This window comes from Malurus melanocephalus, unplaced genomic scaffold, assembly GCF_030028575.1.
Source record: "Malurus melanocephalus ecotype Western Australia unplaced genomic scaffold, MMel_1.1 scaffold_376, whole genome shotgun sequence".
Classification (NCBI taxonomy): domain Eukaryota; kingdom Metazoa; phylum Chordata; class Aves; order Passeriformes; family Maluridae; genus Malurus; species Malurus melanocephalus.
In genome coordinates, this window is record NW_026623608.1 from 215008 (window position 1) to 229745 (window position 14738).

General features: G+C 39.8%; 1 protein-coding gene across 1 annotated transcript in view; it reads left to right on the top strand.

Moving 5' to 3' along the window:
• Window positions 1-14738, top strand: part of MED13 (mediator complex subunit 13) — a 51829-nt gene that overhangs the window by 6175 nt on the left and 30916 nt on the right. Inside the window, exon 3 of the mRNA XM_057378807.1 lies at window positions 5421-5589. Within this exon, the coding sequence (XP_057234790.1) occupies window positions 5421-5589 (169 nt within the window). The remainder of the gene's footprint in view (window positions 1-5420; window positions 5590-14738) is intronic.

Consider the following 14738-nt stretch of genomic DNA (forward strand, 5'->3'; position numbering starts at 1 on the left):
AAAAAAAAAAAAGGTGCTTTTGAAAAGATTTTGCACCTGGTGTCAGCACGGTGAGCTGCAGCCCCTTGTCTGTGAAGGATCTGTGTGTTCTGTGTCAGTCAGGAGAGGCATTCCAAGTGTTCTTGCTGCATTGATGCTTCAGCATTTCTTTAGTCCTCCATGTTAGAGATGTAGCCACTTAAGCAAAACTGCTGATAAGCATTATGCAAAAATTACTGAAGCAGTTTTATCAAACTTCTGTTGACTTGCTGTGAGCTTAAAGGTGACAGAGATTTAACTTTTCCCCCCTCTTTTCCTTGACCAACATGCACGTGAAATATCTGTGGAGTCAGGTAAAAAGTGCTTTGTCACAGCCATGAGGATTTGGCTTTGTGTCATGTTGGTTGTATGTCACCTGCATAATTACATCGATAAATTAGAACAATGAAAGATTTGACTTATATTGTTAAATCTGCCCGCATCTGGAATTACTAAGTGAAGGAGGAGGACATTGGAGCGTTTAGCTGGGAATTTTTTCAGTTTTTCTGTAGCCCAGACCAAAGTTACCCCCAACAAACAGTGAGGGAGAGCAGTTACCTTGTTATCCTTATGAGCAGCCATGGCTACACACTTACACAAAGGTTATACTTTAAATTGTTGGGATTTAGAAAATGTTCTGCTGGGTAGAGAGCATAAAACCTCTGTGTGTGATAGTGGTGAAGAGCAAGCAGCACAAAAACTAACCTGGAATGGTGCTGAATATTTTCAGTGTGGTATTTGGGACAGTTTGGATATGCAGAGTGTTGTATTTAGACTCAGTTCAGTGACTGCAGGTAACAAATACAACTCTGCTAGCTACAAACTTAGGTTGTGATACTTGGATTCATAAATTGGTCTTTTTAAATTGTATTGTTTTCCTTTTTTCCCTGCAAAATCTGTYGCTTCTCACTTATTTCATAAGAAATACAGACCCTCAAAACTTTATTTTAGTAGCTTTGCTACTAAATTCTTATTCAAATTCTTACTTTAAGCAATTTAAAGTATTTTAATTCAAAAATCTGTTTTTTTAAATAGCAAACTTTTACTCAAAAAATCTGTCATGTCATTACAGTATTGTATAAAGCAGGAATTTCACACAACTTTGTTTATTTCCTTCCTTTGGAAGCTGAGATTTCTATAGGAAGTTTGATTGTATAAATCAGGTTTGTGTCAGTGTTTCTATAACTGGCACAGCAGAAAGAGAGCCTGTGAGGTAAGAAATGCTTCCAAAAGACACGTCTCAGTCATGATATGAAAGAATGGATTTTTCCCCTGTGTAATTGAAGTAATTGGGGGGAATTGTAGTCCAAAGTGGAGGCTTTGTTTCTTGGCATAGTTTATTTTAGAGGTTCAGTGAGCATTAGGAAGATATTTTTAATGGTGTGGTAAACATTCAGCCTTTGCAAGAACTGGTSCTTACTGGTGTTCTGTGTGTTGAAGGAAAGATGGAAACCCATGTTCTTAAAAGTCTGATTAAAAATGGCATTTTTCATGGCTGTGTTTTGGTCTGTTGCAATATAGATTTGTCATTATATACATTACTTCATAGGAATCCTTGTTTAATAAATTTAGCTAAAGATCTGGGAGCAACAACAGGCTTTAAAAATCTGACGTGAATTAAATTACAAGGTTTACAGATACTCCTTTTTCACAATTCAGTAAAAATTGCAAGGGTTTTATATTTTGAGCRTGCTCCAAACTCTTTCCTCGCTTCTCCAAGAGCATCACATGGGCAGAAGGGCATAATCAGTAAAACTGAACTTTACTGGTTCAGGTGAACTGGAGGAAGAATGGAAAGTAGAATATGAAAGTACCAAAGGCAGGTGGCCTCCAATAAAATTGGTAACATCAACAAAGTGCTGACTGAAAAAGTTTATTTATGTCTCATATGCAAATTACCTTTTCCTGGCCATTGTTTCCATGAATTCTTCATTCCCTGATAATTTTTAGCTTCATTTGAGGAAAGCTCTGTCTGATATGTGAATGTAAAGAGAGGAGGAGCAGTGGGATATGGGTGTAAATTGTTTTATGGATTGACATAAAAATAAATGTGTTGGGGAAGAGTCGAGTGGGTTGGGCAGCTGAGAGAACTAATCAAAAATAAARTACTTGTAACCTTCAGGTTGCCAGACACTTTTGTGGATAACACTTGTCCAGAGTGAAATTGTGGCTTAGCACCTTTTGAAAATGAGTCAGCAGCTTATTTTGGTTTGTTGGCATTATCAGATTGAACATTTGAATTTATTGTTTAAGAAAGATTAGAAGACAAAAGTGCCTCTTCCTCTCCCCCTCTTTTAATGAATGGTTTGTTGTGTACAATTTTCTATTAAGTGGGAGGGGTTTTCTCATGCYGAGAAACAACAATTTGAATTAAGAAGAAAAATAGTTGGCAGATGTGAGCAGATGTCATGTTTGCTGCTCTCCACTACTAAAAATGGGGGAAGGGGAATGACTAAATAGACTTCAGAAAGTCAGAGAACAATTTCTGCTGGGTTTTTTTTTTTTGCATGAATTTGAATAATTTTCTGGAATGAGGGTTTCTTTAACTGACAGCTTCTTCTACCTTCCYTTTCTGTGGCAAGGTGCACTTCAGTCAGAGCAGGTACTCTGGGTTTGGGTCCTGGTGAGCAGATATTGGAGTTTTAATCATGATTTCATCTCATGCCTGAGATGAAAACTCTCCCCCCATACATGCTCATCTAAGGGCTGTCTGGTTCAACAATAAACTAAGGAAGGAGAGTTTTGAAGAATTATACCTTGAGACAATTTCTTGCATGGAAACTTGCTCATAATTGGTGGCCAGCACAGCTGATTGTGGTAAATAAAGCATCTGACTACCAAGAGTGGCAACCAGTGTGACCATCAAAATACAAGATTTGTGTTACTTCAATATCTTTGCAATTTCAGCATCTTCCATGGCATTGCTACACTAAAATGCCAAAACAAAATTAGGCATAAAACTGGAATTAGCTCCTTCCATTCCCTCTTCTAGAAGGGAAGGAGCTTGGAACGATTCCTTGAAAGACAAGAGCCGTGCACAAACCAACAGTTTAACCTTTGAAATGGTGTGGAGTTTATTGTGCAGRTAAAGTCCAACATCGCTGAGCTCTGTAGTTAATGTTTGCTCTGCWGAGCTGCTTTTTGGCCCCGCTCTGGAGCAGAGCTGCTGCCCGTGGGACAGGGCTGTACCTGGGCATCCACCAAAGCTGCAGCTGGGGAGCAACCTCTGCGCTTGGCACGGGCMCTTTATACCCTTTGACTTTGGACTTTTGTTGCTTTTTGTTACCAGAGTGGTGTGTGATGTTTCTTTAGTGAGTTACTGTGTTATCTTGTAGCTTTACAGTTTTTGAAAACAAGTTTTTGCTAAACTCCCAGCGCTGGAGTTGGGTGGTGGGGTGAGAAACTTGTGGTGAGGTCTCCTCTTTGGGAAATGCTGCTCCTTGTTTTTCCTTGTCTTTCCCAGAAARTTATTTCATGGAATGATTCATCTGTAATGATGCACACCTCCTCTTTTATAAATGATGGGGCAGGTCTGTTTACTCTTATTCTGTCCCTCAGAGTTACTGGGAGTCTCTTTTTACTCACAATTCTGGTCTTGTGTGGAAATGTACTTTTCCTTGTGTGGAATACAGCAATACACAAACATGGTCACCATATTCTGGTTACAATAATCTCTTGAAATGCCCTCCTCTGTCATCCCTGTTTTAAATATTGTTTATTGTAATAACCTGTAAGGGTTTTTTTTTTGCTAAATAAAACTCTCAGGTGTTTGGTTTTCTAGATGCTCTCTAATGTAAAGGTATCGAGACTTTAGTTAATATTGCAACCTTTTAAGCTTGTAAGTGGCTTCCAGAGAAAGGTGAAGGGGCTTATTTCCGAGGGGGATTTAAAATGCAAGGAGTTGGCTGCATTGCTGAGGTTTTCTGCCTGTGGAGCAAACAGGGGAACCAAAACCCTCTGTGAAGGAGAGGTGAGCAGGCAGGGCACTGCTGTCAGACCTGTTGTGCTGAACCAGAGCTGGACTGCAGCCCCAGTCCCTGGAGATGTGCAGGGACAGTGAATGTGACAGATGAGCAGCCTGGCCTCACGTTGGGCTCTGTGTGGAGGTTGGAGMAACGACCTCCACAGGTCCCCTTCGACCTAAATTATTCCATGACTATCCAGAGACTGGAGTAAAAATGTCTCCTTATCTATGTCAGACAAACTTCTCATCTCTGCTGCTGCCTGGAGTGTAAAAGCAATAGCATTTGAAGAGTRGCTCAGCTAGGTTAGTCCAAGGAGACCAGGAGCAGATCCTTAGGGGTAGATGGAAAACATAAAACACAAGGAATTAGAGCCACAAGACCTGACTGCCAGTGATTTAAGGATATCTCAAGCTTTATTATATTATCCTCCTTATTAATGTTGCTGGGAATGAATAATATCAGATATATCCTGAGACACACCCCAGGAACTGCCAGATGTCCCTAATTTTACCTGGGTGATGGAGCTGTAGTGCCAGTGCAGCTCTTTGGACTGTTCTTGTGCTTTGAGGGCCTCCAGACCCCGTTCAAACACCCAGCACGAGCCACAGTGGTGCAAGAGGTTSCAGTTTCTTGTCATAAGTGTTGCTTTTCCATTTGGCAAATTCAGCTTGGCTCGTGCCAGTTGGATTCCATGCCTGTGTTTGATTTGTGGGGCACAGAAGATGTCAGTGTTTGACTTCAGAATCCCATCGGTGGGAACTGGGCTTTGTCTTGCTGCTTGCTGCTTTCTTTTCTATATATATCAGAAAGCAGCACTAGACTGCTTAAATATCTTCCTTTCTAAGTGTTGAATTTAAAAGAAAAATGACCRTTTTGAGTCTTCTGATGAGATCAGGCTGCTCTTACCAATATTCAGAATCTGAGTATTTTTTATCATCTCTTGCAAATTGTTGAACATTGAGGGTCAGTTGATTGCTGACTTTTGTTCCTGGCTTTCCTCAGTCAAGCTACTCAAAGACACCAAGCTACATTAAAAGCCTGGCTCTGATAAATTTATTTTTAAGCATAATTGTCACCTAACAGTGCAGGATGAGCAATTGAGACTCTCCAAAACTCAAACCACCTTGCAGACAGATCCCACAGTGCTCTTGCAGGCTGAAATATGTAATATGCTGCTGCTACTTGTTTCCTTTTGTGTACAAATAACTGTTGAATCTTCTTTCCTTGTGGGGGATGAGATATTTTTACAGCTGATCACTTTTAGCAGTTCCTCTCTTCTAAAGTAAGTAGAGTTGTCTGAATATGACAAGCTGGTTTCGCTTGCACGTTCTGCCGTGAATGTCTTCAAAGCTCGTGGGAGAGAAAAGGGTATTGTGAGCTGTCTGAAATCATGGGATGGAGTTCAGTGCTGATTTGTGTTTTCCCTTTGCCTTKCAGAGGAGGAAGATGGTGTTTGGGAGAACGGACTCTCGTATGAGTGCCGCACTCTGCTTTTCAAAGCCGTTCACAACCTGCTGGAGCGGTGCCTGATGAACCGCAACTTCGTGCGCATCGGCAAATGGTTCGTGAAGCCTTACGAGAAAGATGAGAAACCTATCAACAAAAGGTAGGAGGCTTKCTTTTGCTTTATTGAGGAGATTGTGGGGTTTATTCTTTGTGCTAGAACCAAAGTTTACTGAAGAGAATCCTGTGTGTGATTTATTCTGGAGCCTGGATGTCTGCTCGCTTTTATTTTTTTGTTTTTTTGGAGTTCTTCAAAACCTTCTTATGCTGAAAGGAATTAATGCTTGATGTGGTAGCATCTTCTGTGCTGGTACTATGGATAATGGAGATGTTGGGAAAGAAGGAAGAGTTTTCTAGAAAGTTTTCTAGAAAAAGATATCTGAATGAAGAGATACCTGCCCACAACTGACACTAATTCTGGTTGTAAACAAAAAAAAAAACCTCATCGTAGAGAGCTCTTTGCAGGTCCCACCTGAGCTTTGGAGAAACTGCATCCCATGGGAGGTGCTGAGAGTTTGGAGTGCCAGCTCCTGGTCAGAAAGAGGGTGGTGTCTGGGAATGCTGGTGTTAACAGAATACATGTGGYCTCCACACTGAGGGGGAGGAGGGCGAGGAGAAAATTTTTGATCTAAATTGGAAGGACTTCTTCTCATGGTTCTAACGTGGTTTGACACGGTCTATGTTGCCTAGCAATAAATAATGAAATGAATAAAAACTAGGTTAGCTGGAACAAGTTTAATCGCTGTTCCCAAATCAGCTTTTAAAATCCAAAGTAATTTAAAGCTTAGATGATGGGGTTTTTTGTGTGGCTTTTTTTTTTTTTTGCGTGTGTGTCTATGTATGTGTTAAATCTTGCATGCGGGAAATTTTGAGATCAGTGGCTTTGCTTTTTGGGTGTGGAGTTGGCCATTGTTGGCATCTTCTGCAATAAATTTAAACTTGAAAGAAATTGAGAAGCTGTTTTGGAGCAAAAGAAGCAGAAGCACATGTTTGTGTGTGTTTYTATTAGCAGTTGTGAAATGCTGCTTTTAATTTATGTACAAACTTGTCCTTTAGTTCTAGGCATTTCTTTCTCCACCCTGGTCAGGGCAAATGTTCCCTCTCTGGGGTGTCCTTGTCCATCCATTTTTTTCCCTATGTGCTGTTGCTATAAATCAATAATAAAAGAATTTACTTTTAACTCTTTTGGCCAATATCTGTTGGCACAGTCTGGGCTTTCSTCTTTTGAGGAACTGGTTTACCAAATTGCCGGTTTAAACTTAGCATTAGTTATGTCATGGATTCTCTTAGAGGAATTCTATAAAGCTCTCTAGAGCAGCTGGAAAAGCTGATGAAAGCTTTTAAAATAAAATAGCAGTGTTTGTTTGATTTGGAGACTCTGATTTATTTTTAAAGAAGGTCAGAATGTCAGCATCCTTGATGAAGATAACTGAAAGAATTGTGTGCTTACTCACACAATTTCATCATATGTAGCCCAGAACTACTGGAAAAATATGTAACAAGATTTGACAGATCAGCCAGACCTATACAAAGTTTATCATTTTTTTGTCCATGTGGCTGACTTAATTAAAAACCAAACAAAACCCTGGACAGCCCCTCTTGTGTTCATGAATATTGATGCACATATCAGTTTAAAGATGTGTTTTTGTCCTTCATCCCATATTACGTGCTCTGCTGTCTTTGGGACTGTTCTTTGCATTCAGAAACTCTGGGAAGGAATTCCTGTGCCTGTGTAATTTGAGGTGATCTGGTATCCTGGGGATGTGGAGTTTGCTACCAGTGTGCTTTGGATCATAATTTATCTCACCCTGCACTTTGGGGCTTGGCCAGCYGCTCGAGAGACTCGAGCCGTGTTTTACAGCTGCAGATTTCAATCAGCTTGGCTGTTGTTGCTGGAAATCTTTCRTTTCAAGGAATTTGACTGGAATTGGAGTAGTCAGTGCCCTCAGTGTGGAGGTGACTCCTTCCCCTGGGCTGAGCACGGTGCGGGACCTCAGCCCCGCTCTGTCCCTCTGTGTCTCTCTGAAGGATGTGCAAATAGAGCTGTTTCTTTCATTTGAAGCTGATCCCATCTGGATTTTTCTGAGTTCTGTTTGAAAGCATGTGCTTCCAGAAGGGGAGATTTTCTGTGCTCTGCTCTCCCAACAATAGACGCTGGTGGCGGTGGTGGCGCAGAGCCGGGAGGCTGTGATTGCTGAGAGGTGTTGGGCTGTGATAACAGCTCCTCCAGCAGCTCTGGCTTCCTGCTTGTTTCTCTGGTGGGGTTTTTGTCTCYTTGTRTAAAGTTATATTWAAAAAAAAARCCYRTATCGTTGTACATTTGAATTTTAAAAGGATGGTCCTGAATGTTCATAATCTGATGCTGGTGTGGCATGTGAGCAGACGATCAGTGGAGTCAGAATTAGATGGTTTTAAGTGTTCACTCTTTAATGATGTGACTCCTAAACCAAATAAACTTATTAAACCAGCCTCTATTATATGATATATCTCAAAATTTCTACTGTGGGAGCAGTAACCCCTCAGTTGTTTGCGTTGTGCTGTGAGGTACCAACCGTGACCTGCTCTTCCCTCGCTCCCCCTGCTGCTCCCCAGTCTAAAACMAGCAGTGGGAAAAGTGAGACACCGGTGTATGGGGTGAAATCTGAGCTCTCAGAACRAGTCACGATTGCTGTGCCTGAGGAAATTCTCAGAGGGTTTCAGGTCTGCTGCTTCCACTCCTGTTCATAGRTYRGGCAGGGATGGAGCAGCCAGCTCCCTAAAAAGGGTGCTTGTATGGTGGGGTCTTGTTGCCCACTTTTAGGTAGGTGATTTCAGTTTTCTAGATGAATTAAAAGATTCAAGAGAGGATTTTGCTAATGGTCTTTGCTGCAGCAACCAAAAAAAGAAAAAAGAAAAAAAAAATCATGACCTCTGTCGCAACATGTATCAGTCACTTAAAGGAAGGAAGGAAGGCTACAGAAGCTCAATAATGTGGTTTAAATGCCTACACATTAAACRAAAATTTGACAAATAGAAATGGCATTCTCTCTCCTCCTTTCCAACCAGTTGTGTTGTTATTGCCACTTTCGGGAATAGTGGTTGTGTTTGTTCCAAAATCCCCTCCTAAATGTGAGACGGAGGCTGATGTGCTTCATCCCACTGTCTGCCTGTGCTGGTTGCACTGCTATGGATGAAACTGTTCCTCTTACTCATTAGTGGGGTATACCTGGAATAAATATGATCAGGAAACTCATSAGATTAAATACTATTTTAGATGCAATTTAAATATATTCGATGTGATGCTCCTAATGAAGCACAAGTGCCAAGTGTTTACGTGAGGGGCATCTCTTGAAGTTTTGGTAATAATTACAACTTGCTAAACTTTAACACAATTGAAATGGCAGTAAGCAAACAATTGAGTAATCCTGAATTTGTGGGTGGATCTGATAGACAACTGAAAGTCTAGAATGCTAAAAGCTGCTAGATTACTTGTATGGTTGCTTTGTTTTTTCCTTGTAATTGGGAAATAATGCAACCAATTGCAGTGGGTGGCAAAGCAGAGCTTGTGTCTGACGAGTTCACTTAAAAAAATGTGAAAAAACACCAGAGAAAAACACCACACACCCAAAACAAATAAAAAACACACAAAAATCCACCCCCAAAAGCCACTTGGAAATTCATAAATGATAAAGTTATCATAACTTGCTGCACAGGTTTCAGGGTAATTCTGCTTACCACTAGTTTGGGTTCAGGATTTTGTAATACCAGGCCACCATTCTCTCTTTTTTTTTATTTTCCCATGGAAATCATGGAAATCCTATTTTAACTCCCTGATGCAAACAATAACTATAGAACTTCATGGGAAATGACTGCTGAAAAATATTCTTGATGTCAATTTGGTTTTATTATAAACCTTTGGACACATAATTATCTTGTTTGGAAGGTGTGCTTATCATAGTCCTGGATAGAGCRTGGGGTTGTTTTTTTTGTTTTTTTCTTCCTCTCTACCTCATCTTGCCAATGGGAAGAGGTGGAAATGTGGATGTGATTTTTGAGTCTGGTGGCAACTCTGCAGTGTGGARTTGGAATGGCCGTGGTTGTTTGGGGGATATTTCTTGAATTTGGGCCCTGGAAATGTTCCTGCTGTGCCTTCAGGAATGTCTGTATTGACATTGAACAGCGTGGATGGCATCAGCTCTTGCCTGGCTGGCTCTTCACTGCCCTTAAGACAAAGGGAATGCTGTGCTTTGGGTCTTTTTTAGCCACATTTCTGCTTCATCCCCCAGTTTGGCTCCCTTTTTCCCAGTTCCCATGGTCATCTCCCCATWAATCAGAGTATTTTCCTTCTCAATCCCCTGGGATGATGCTGGGAATTATTAAGGAACAGAACAAGATTTYTGGGTGCTAAAAACCAAAAATTCCTTCATCCTTGAGGGAGTTAAATACCAAAACAAGGTTCACCCACAGGTTTTGGGTTTATTTCTGTCTATTTAGTCTGAAACCAAGTGGCTCTTCCTTGACAGCACTGGAATATTTTCTATTAAGGCTGCTCCAACTCTTTGCAGTGTAAATTTCCTCCCTATGTTAATCTTTAAATCAAACAATGTCAACATTTTTTTTTTTACAACGGCTCTAATGAGGCTGTTCTGGCATCATGTCCCGGCAGGAGAGCAGGTGATGTTTTTCCTTTTACTGTAGACAGCTGGAATTGAGAGCTGCTGTAAGTAGGACAGTGCAGGATAAACAGCAGGAGCTGAGAGCATTGATCACATGATTGTCTCTTTGGAATATTGGGTTGCTACAGAGACTACAAGCAGACAAATTTAGCACTTTACATCACAAAGCAGTTTTCTCTTATTTAGCTTAAATTACACTGGTAGTTGGTTCATCAGGAGAAAGGAAAAAAAAATGATATGGCTCTTGGTTTTTAGCTTKCAACCATAAATCTGCTCTTTTTGTTCACTGAACAATAAAGTGATACAAAAGCCATGCAGATACTTCAGATTTTGTTAAATGGCAATTTTAGAGTRCATTTCCATTTTGTACTTGGAGGAAATCTGGCTTAGCAAGATGTTTGTAAATGTTTCAGGATGGGAAAGAGCAATACATGGAAAGCTGTTCTCTTGCTCTGGAACTCAGGGATGTTTAGCTATTATCCTTTTCCCAAATATGTTCTGGATCCTTTCTCTTTATAGCATATTTCCCTGTGAAAGCTCAAGTTCAGAGAATTGAGATTTGCAGCTTCAAATTAAAGGATGGTAAAATACAAGGTGACAGGTTTATTATTCTCATTTAAGTTCTGAAATATAGGAACGTGAGCAAAGTGGTTTTTTGGTGTTGCTTATAATTGTACCTGGAAAAATAAATACCTTTGTCAGTGTGTATTGATAAAATTGTAGCTGYATTCTGAAAATTATCAGTTTGCTTCATTTTAAGATATCATCCTGGAGTTTTAGTGTGTATAAAAATAAAAGAGTTTTTATTGGGATGAAGCTAAATGCATTAATAATGAAGTTAATTTAAAATGTGGAAATCTAAGGCAACCATAGCTTATTCTGGAATACAGATTGCTTGCTACATTTATGTTTGTTTTAGTGCACATAACTCAGTTCTGGAATAAATAAATATTTTTAACTCTCAGGTCTAAGTCAAATCAAAACATCCTCAGCTACSAAGAATGCTTTGGAGAGCCTTTTGACAGGAGTCATTAATGCTGTGCTTTGAACTGGAAGGGTTTTTTTCTACTTTGCTATTAGCGATGTTTTTTTGCTTTGTGTTACCATCAAAATCAGCTTTCTGCTGTATTTCCCTTCCTGGCCATGGGGAGTTACTCAGGGATGCTTGGAAGAACATCTCTGCTCCGTGTCTTTGTCCAGAGTGAGAGAAGCAGCTGGAATTTCAGCTCTGGATATTTCATTTACAATACAAAAYGTGTGAAAATAAGAAAACGTAGTTGTGCATTTGCTGAGGTTCTTTACCCTGGTTATACTATTTTATACTTTATTTATTTATTTCCTATTTTGCTGATTACAGCACAAACCCTCTGAATTCCTGCTCCTTTGTAGGCAGAATTAAGATTGTGGAGTTTGGCAATTCAGCACTGCTGATGGGGAATGGGAATTGAAGTTTGGAGCAGGATGAGTTTTTGGAGCAAAGAGGTGGGAAGGAGGTGGAGAAGCAGCTTCTCCTCGGTGTCTGCAGTGTTCCAGTTGCATCTGGAAGTGTGGATAATCCCAAAAAACTGTTCTGGTGTATCCAGCTTGGTTAAAGAGGAAAAAAAAACCCAAACAAACATGAAGGGTCTTAGGGTTTCATGGGGGGTGRTGTGTCACCTTAAACCTATTAAAGTTTTATTTCTATTTATTGTAACACTGTGTTTTCCAGCCCAACAATTTACTACAGAAGGGAGCTGTCACAGTTTCAAAAGGAACTTCTTTGATGCTTTGAATTTATTTCAGTGGCACCCAGACCTCATCTTTGGGGAACTCTCAGGAATGTGGCTKCTGCTGCCCATTCTCATCAGCCTGWYCTGGTGTTGATYTTTGGGGAAAATGCCCCAAGAATTCCGAGCACTGACCAAGATGTACCAATTTTTGACCAATCATTTTATAACAGACTGTAATAATGGTGCATATTAATAAATGAATTAATTAGAGACTTAGCTGATGTGTTTGTGCTCCTAAACAAGGTGTGCTCTGCCTCACCAGAAGGGAAATGATGGGATCAGAGCTGGGAGAAGCTCCTGGGAGAGCAGTTGTGCTCTGCACTGTGTGTGTTCCTCGTGTGGGGAGTGGCAGTAAGAGCGTGGAGTTTACAAGGATTCAGTAAATATTTTGGTTGGGTTCGCGGCGCTTTGGCAGCAAAAGGTGCTCCCACTTCAACTCAGAAGTAATTCACAAAGACAATCTAGGAAAACAGGAGATAGTAATTATGGAAAACAAACATTTTCTCTTTCTGCTGAGTTTTTTTTTTTTTAATTTGCTATTAAAATGTGCTTTTAGTTGGAGCCTCCCTTGTGCTTGTGCTGTTGGTGTCATGGGGAGGGGTTTGAGTGTGGATTAGTGGGGTCCTAATGCAGCCAATGTTTGGGAAGCACTTTGAAGATCTAAAGCTCTACACAAGTCCTAATGTGGAGACAAAACCTGACCTAATCACCTTTTTATCAAGARGAGATATTTTCAGATTTGCTAATGGAAACCTCCTGTAAATGTGGATTTTAATGTGGTTTCCCCTCGTACCCTTCAGCCACTCTTACAAAGGTAGAAGTAGAAATTGTATTGAATTTGTCCTCAGCAGCTTCTGGTTTTTTTCCCCCCATAAAATCATAATCCTTTGTCTCTGAAACAAAAACATCTTTGTTTTGTGTGATTAGAGTGAAGAGGGAGCATGGGTGAATCTGATGGTTTTATACAAATGTATTTTAATGGAGTGTAGATGAGGACTGGAGGTTGCTTCAAATAACGTTATTCCCAATTAATGTCCCTTTCTTATTTTATTTTTTATTTGTTTTTAAAGTTGCTTTCAGGATTGGACCTCAATCTACTGAATTCTGGTGTGTTCAGATCAAAAGTCATAAAGAATGCTTGTTCTGATGGCACTTCATATCTGTATTCAGAGATCAGTTGAAAACTGGATTATTTAAATTCTGTGATTAGGACTTTCATGAAATTAATTAGAAATATTAATGGAGCCACTTGATGTTCAGGGTCAGACAAGAAAAAGAAGCTTTTTGAGAATTAAGATTTTTGTTTTCAGGATTTTCTGAAAAAAATATATGCAACAATACATGCTGGTAGTGGTCAAAGTACAAAAAAAATGGGGGCTTATAAATGCAGACTTTAACATCAGTTTATTTTTTTTTCTGTATCTGACCTTAAGGATGTCACTGATTCTCTCTTCATGCAGAATAAAATTTGAAAGTGTTGAGGTGTAGGGATTTTTTTTTAATATTTCAGTGGTGAGATGCTCTGCACAAATTACCAGTGATCTTCTGAGCTACCTAAAATAGTCTGCAAATAAAAATAGGATGAACTCTCCGTTAGCAGGCAGGAAACCACCAGCCTGATTCTGTTACTGTGTCCTTGACTGAATTGTAAAGATAATTTGCCTATTTACCCCAAAGTGATAAGTGGTAGATTTTTTTTGCTTGATTAGGAGTTTTGGCTGGGAGGTGAGTTATTGAGAAGATTACAGAAGAACTTAGAGAAATGGTAGGAAAAAAATATATGTGCCTTTTTTTTAATAGATTATGGTTATGTTTGGAATATTCCTCCTAAGCTGAAGTTGTGCTCTGGCAGCCAGGCTCTAGAAACTGAAAGAATTGGAGGATATTCAAATGTATAAATTAAAAATAATAAAAAGCATGCATGTTTCTAGAGTTTCTTTCAAAGTCCATAAAATAATTTGTGTAGGGGCATCCAGTACTGTAGAGTTCTGGTTCTTCATGTTCCTTCCTCTTTTTCTCCACTCCCTGCAAAGAGCTTCACTGTGGTTTTGAATTTTTTGTTGTTGTTGTAATTAGGATTCTTTATTTCTATTTCTTRTGATTATTTCCACATGCATTGATATTCCCTAAAGTTCCATAACCTAAAAGAAATTAAATATGAAGAACCAATTCCTGAGCAGGATTGGCTCAGAAGAAACAAACTGATTTTGGGTTCATGAGGTGTTAGTTTTACCTTTTAGGTTCACCTTTAGTTTAAAGGAACTCCTGCTTTCAGGAGATACTTTGTGACCGGCTGGGATCTGTTTCTCTAATCCCAATTTTCAGAACTGCCTGTTTTTATTGTGTATTTTTCCTGTGAAACATCTTATCCTGCTGGCCATAAAATGACTTTGCTGCGCCTGTGGAAGAAAACCCCACTTGTGCATAATTCTGTTGTTTAACCGTAAATTTAGAACCAGGATTAGTGGCAATTGGGTGATATTTGGTTTTTCCAGGATGAATTATAGCTCTGGATCCTCTGTCTGTGCCATGGAACCACAACTGGAGAACAATGGCAGTGGGTGCTCTCTCCCTGGATTATTTTCTAGGAGATTCCTTCCCTGCTGAGTTGGGGGAGAAAAGAGCTCTAATTTGGGTGTTTTTTTTTGGTTTGTCTTTTTGGATTTGGCTTTTGCGTGGTGACCTTGAGTTTTCCTTGCTGCTCCTCAGGACTGGTTTTGCAGTGTGATGAATTGAAATGCTTCTGTTATCATGCTGATGCCTCTCTTTGTCTTGGTTTATCTGAATTCCATCAGATTATGCCGTGATTGTCTGCCCTTCATCTGGGT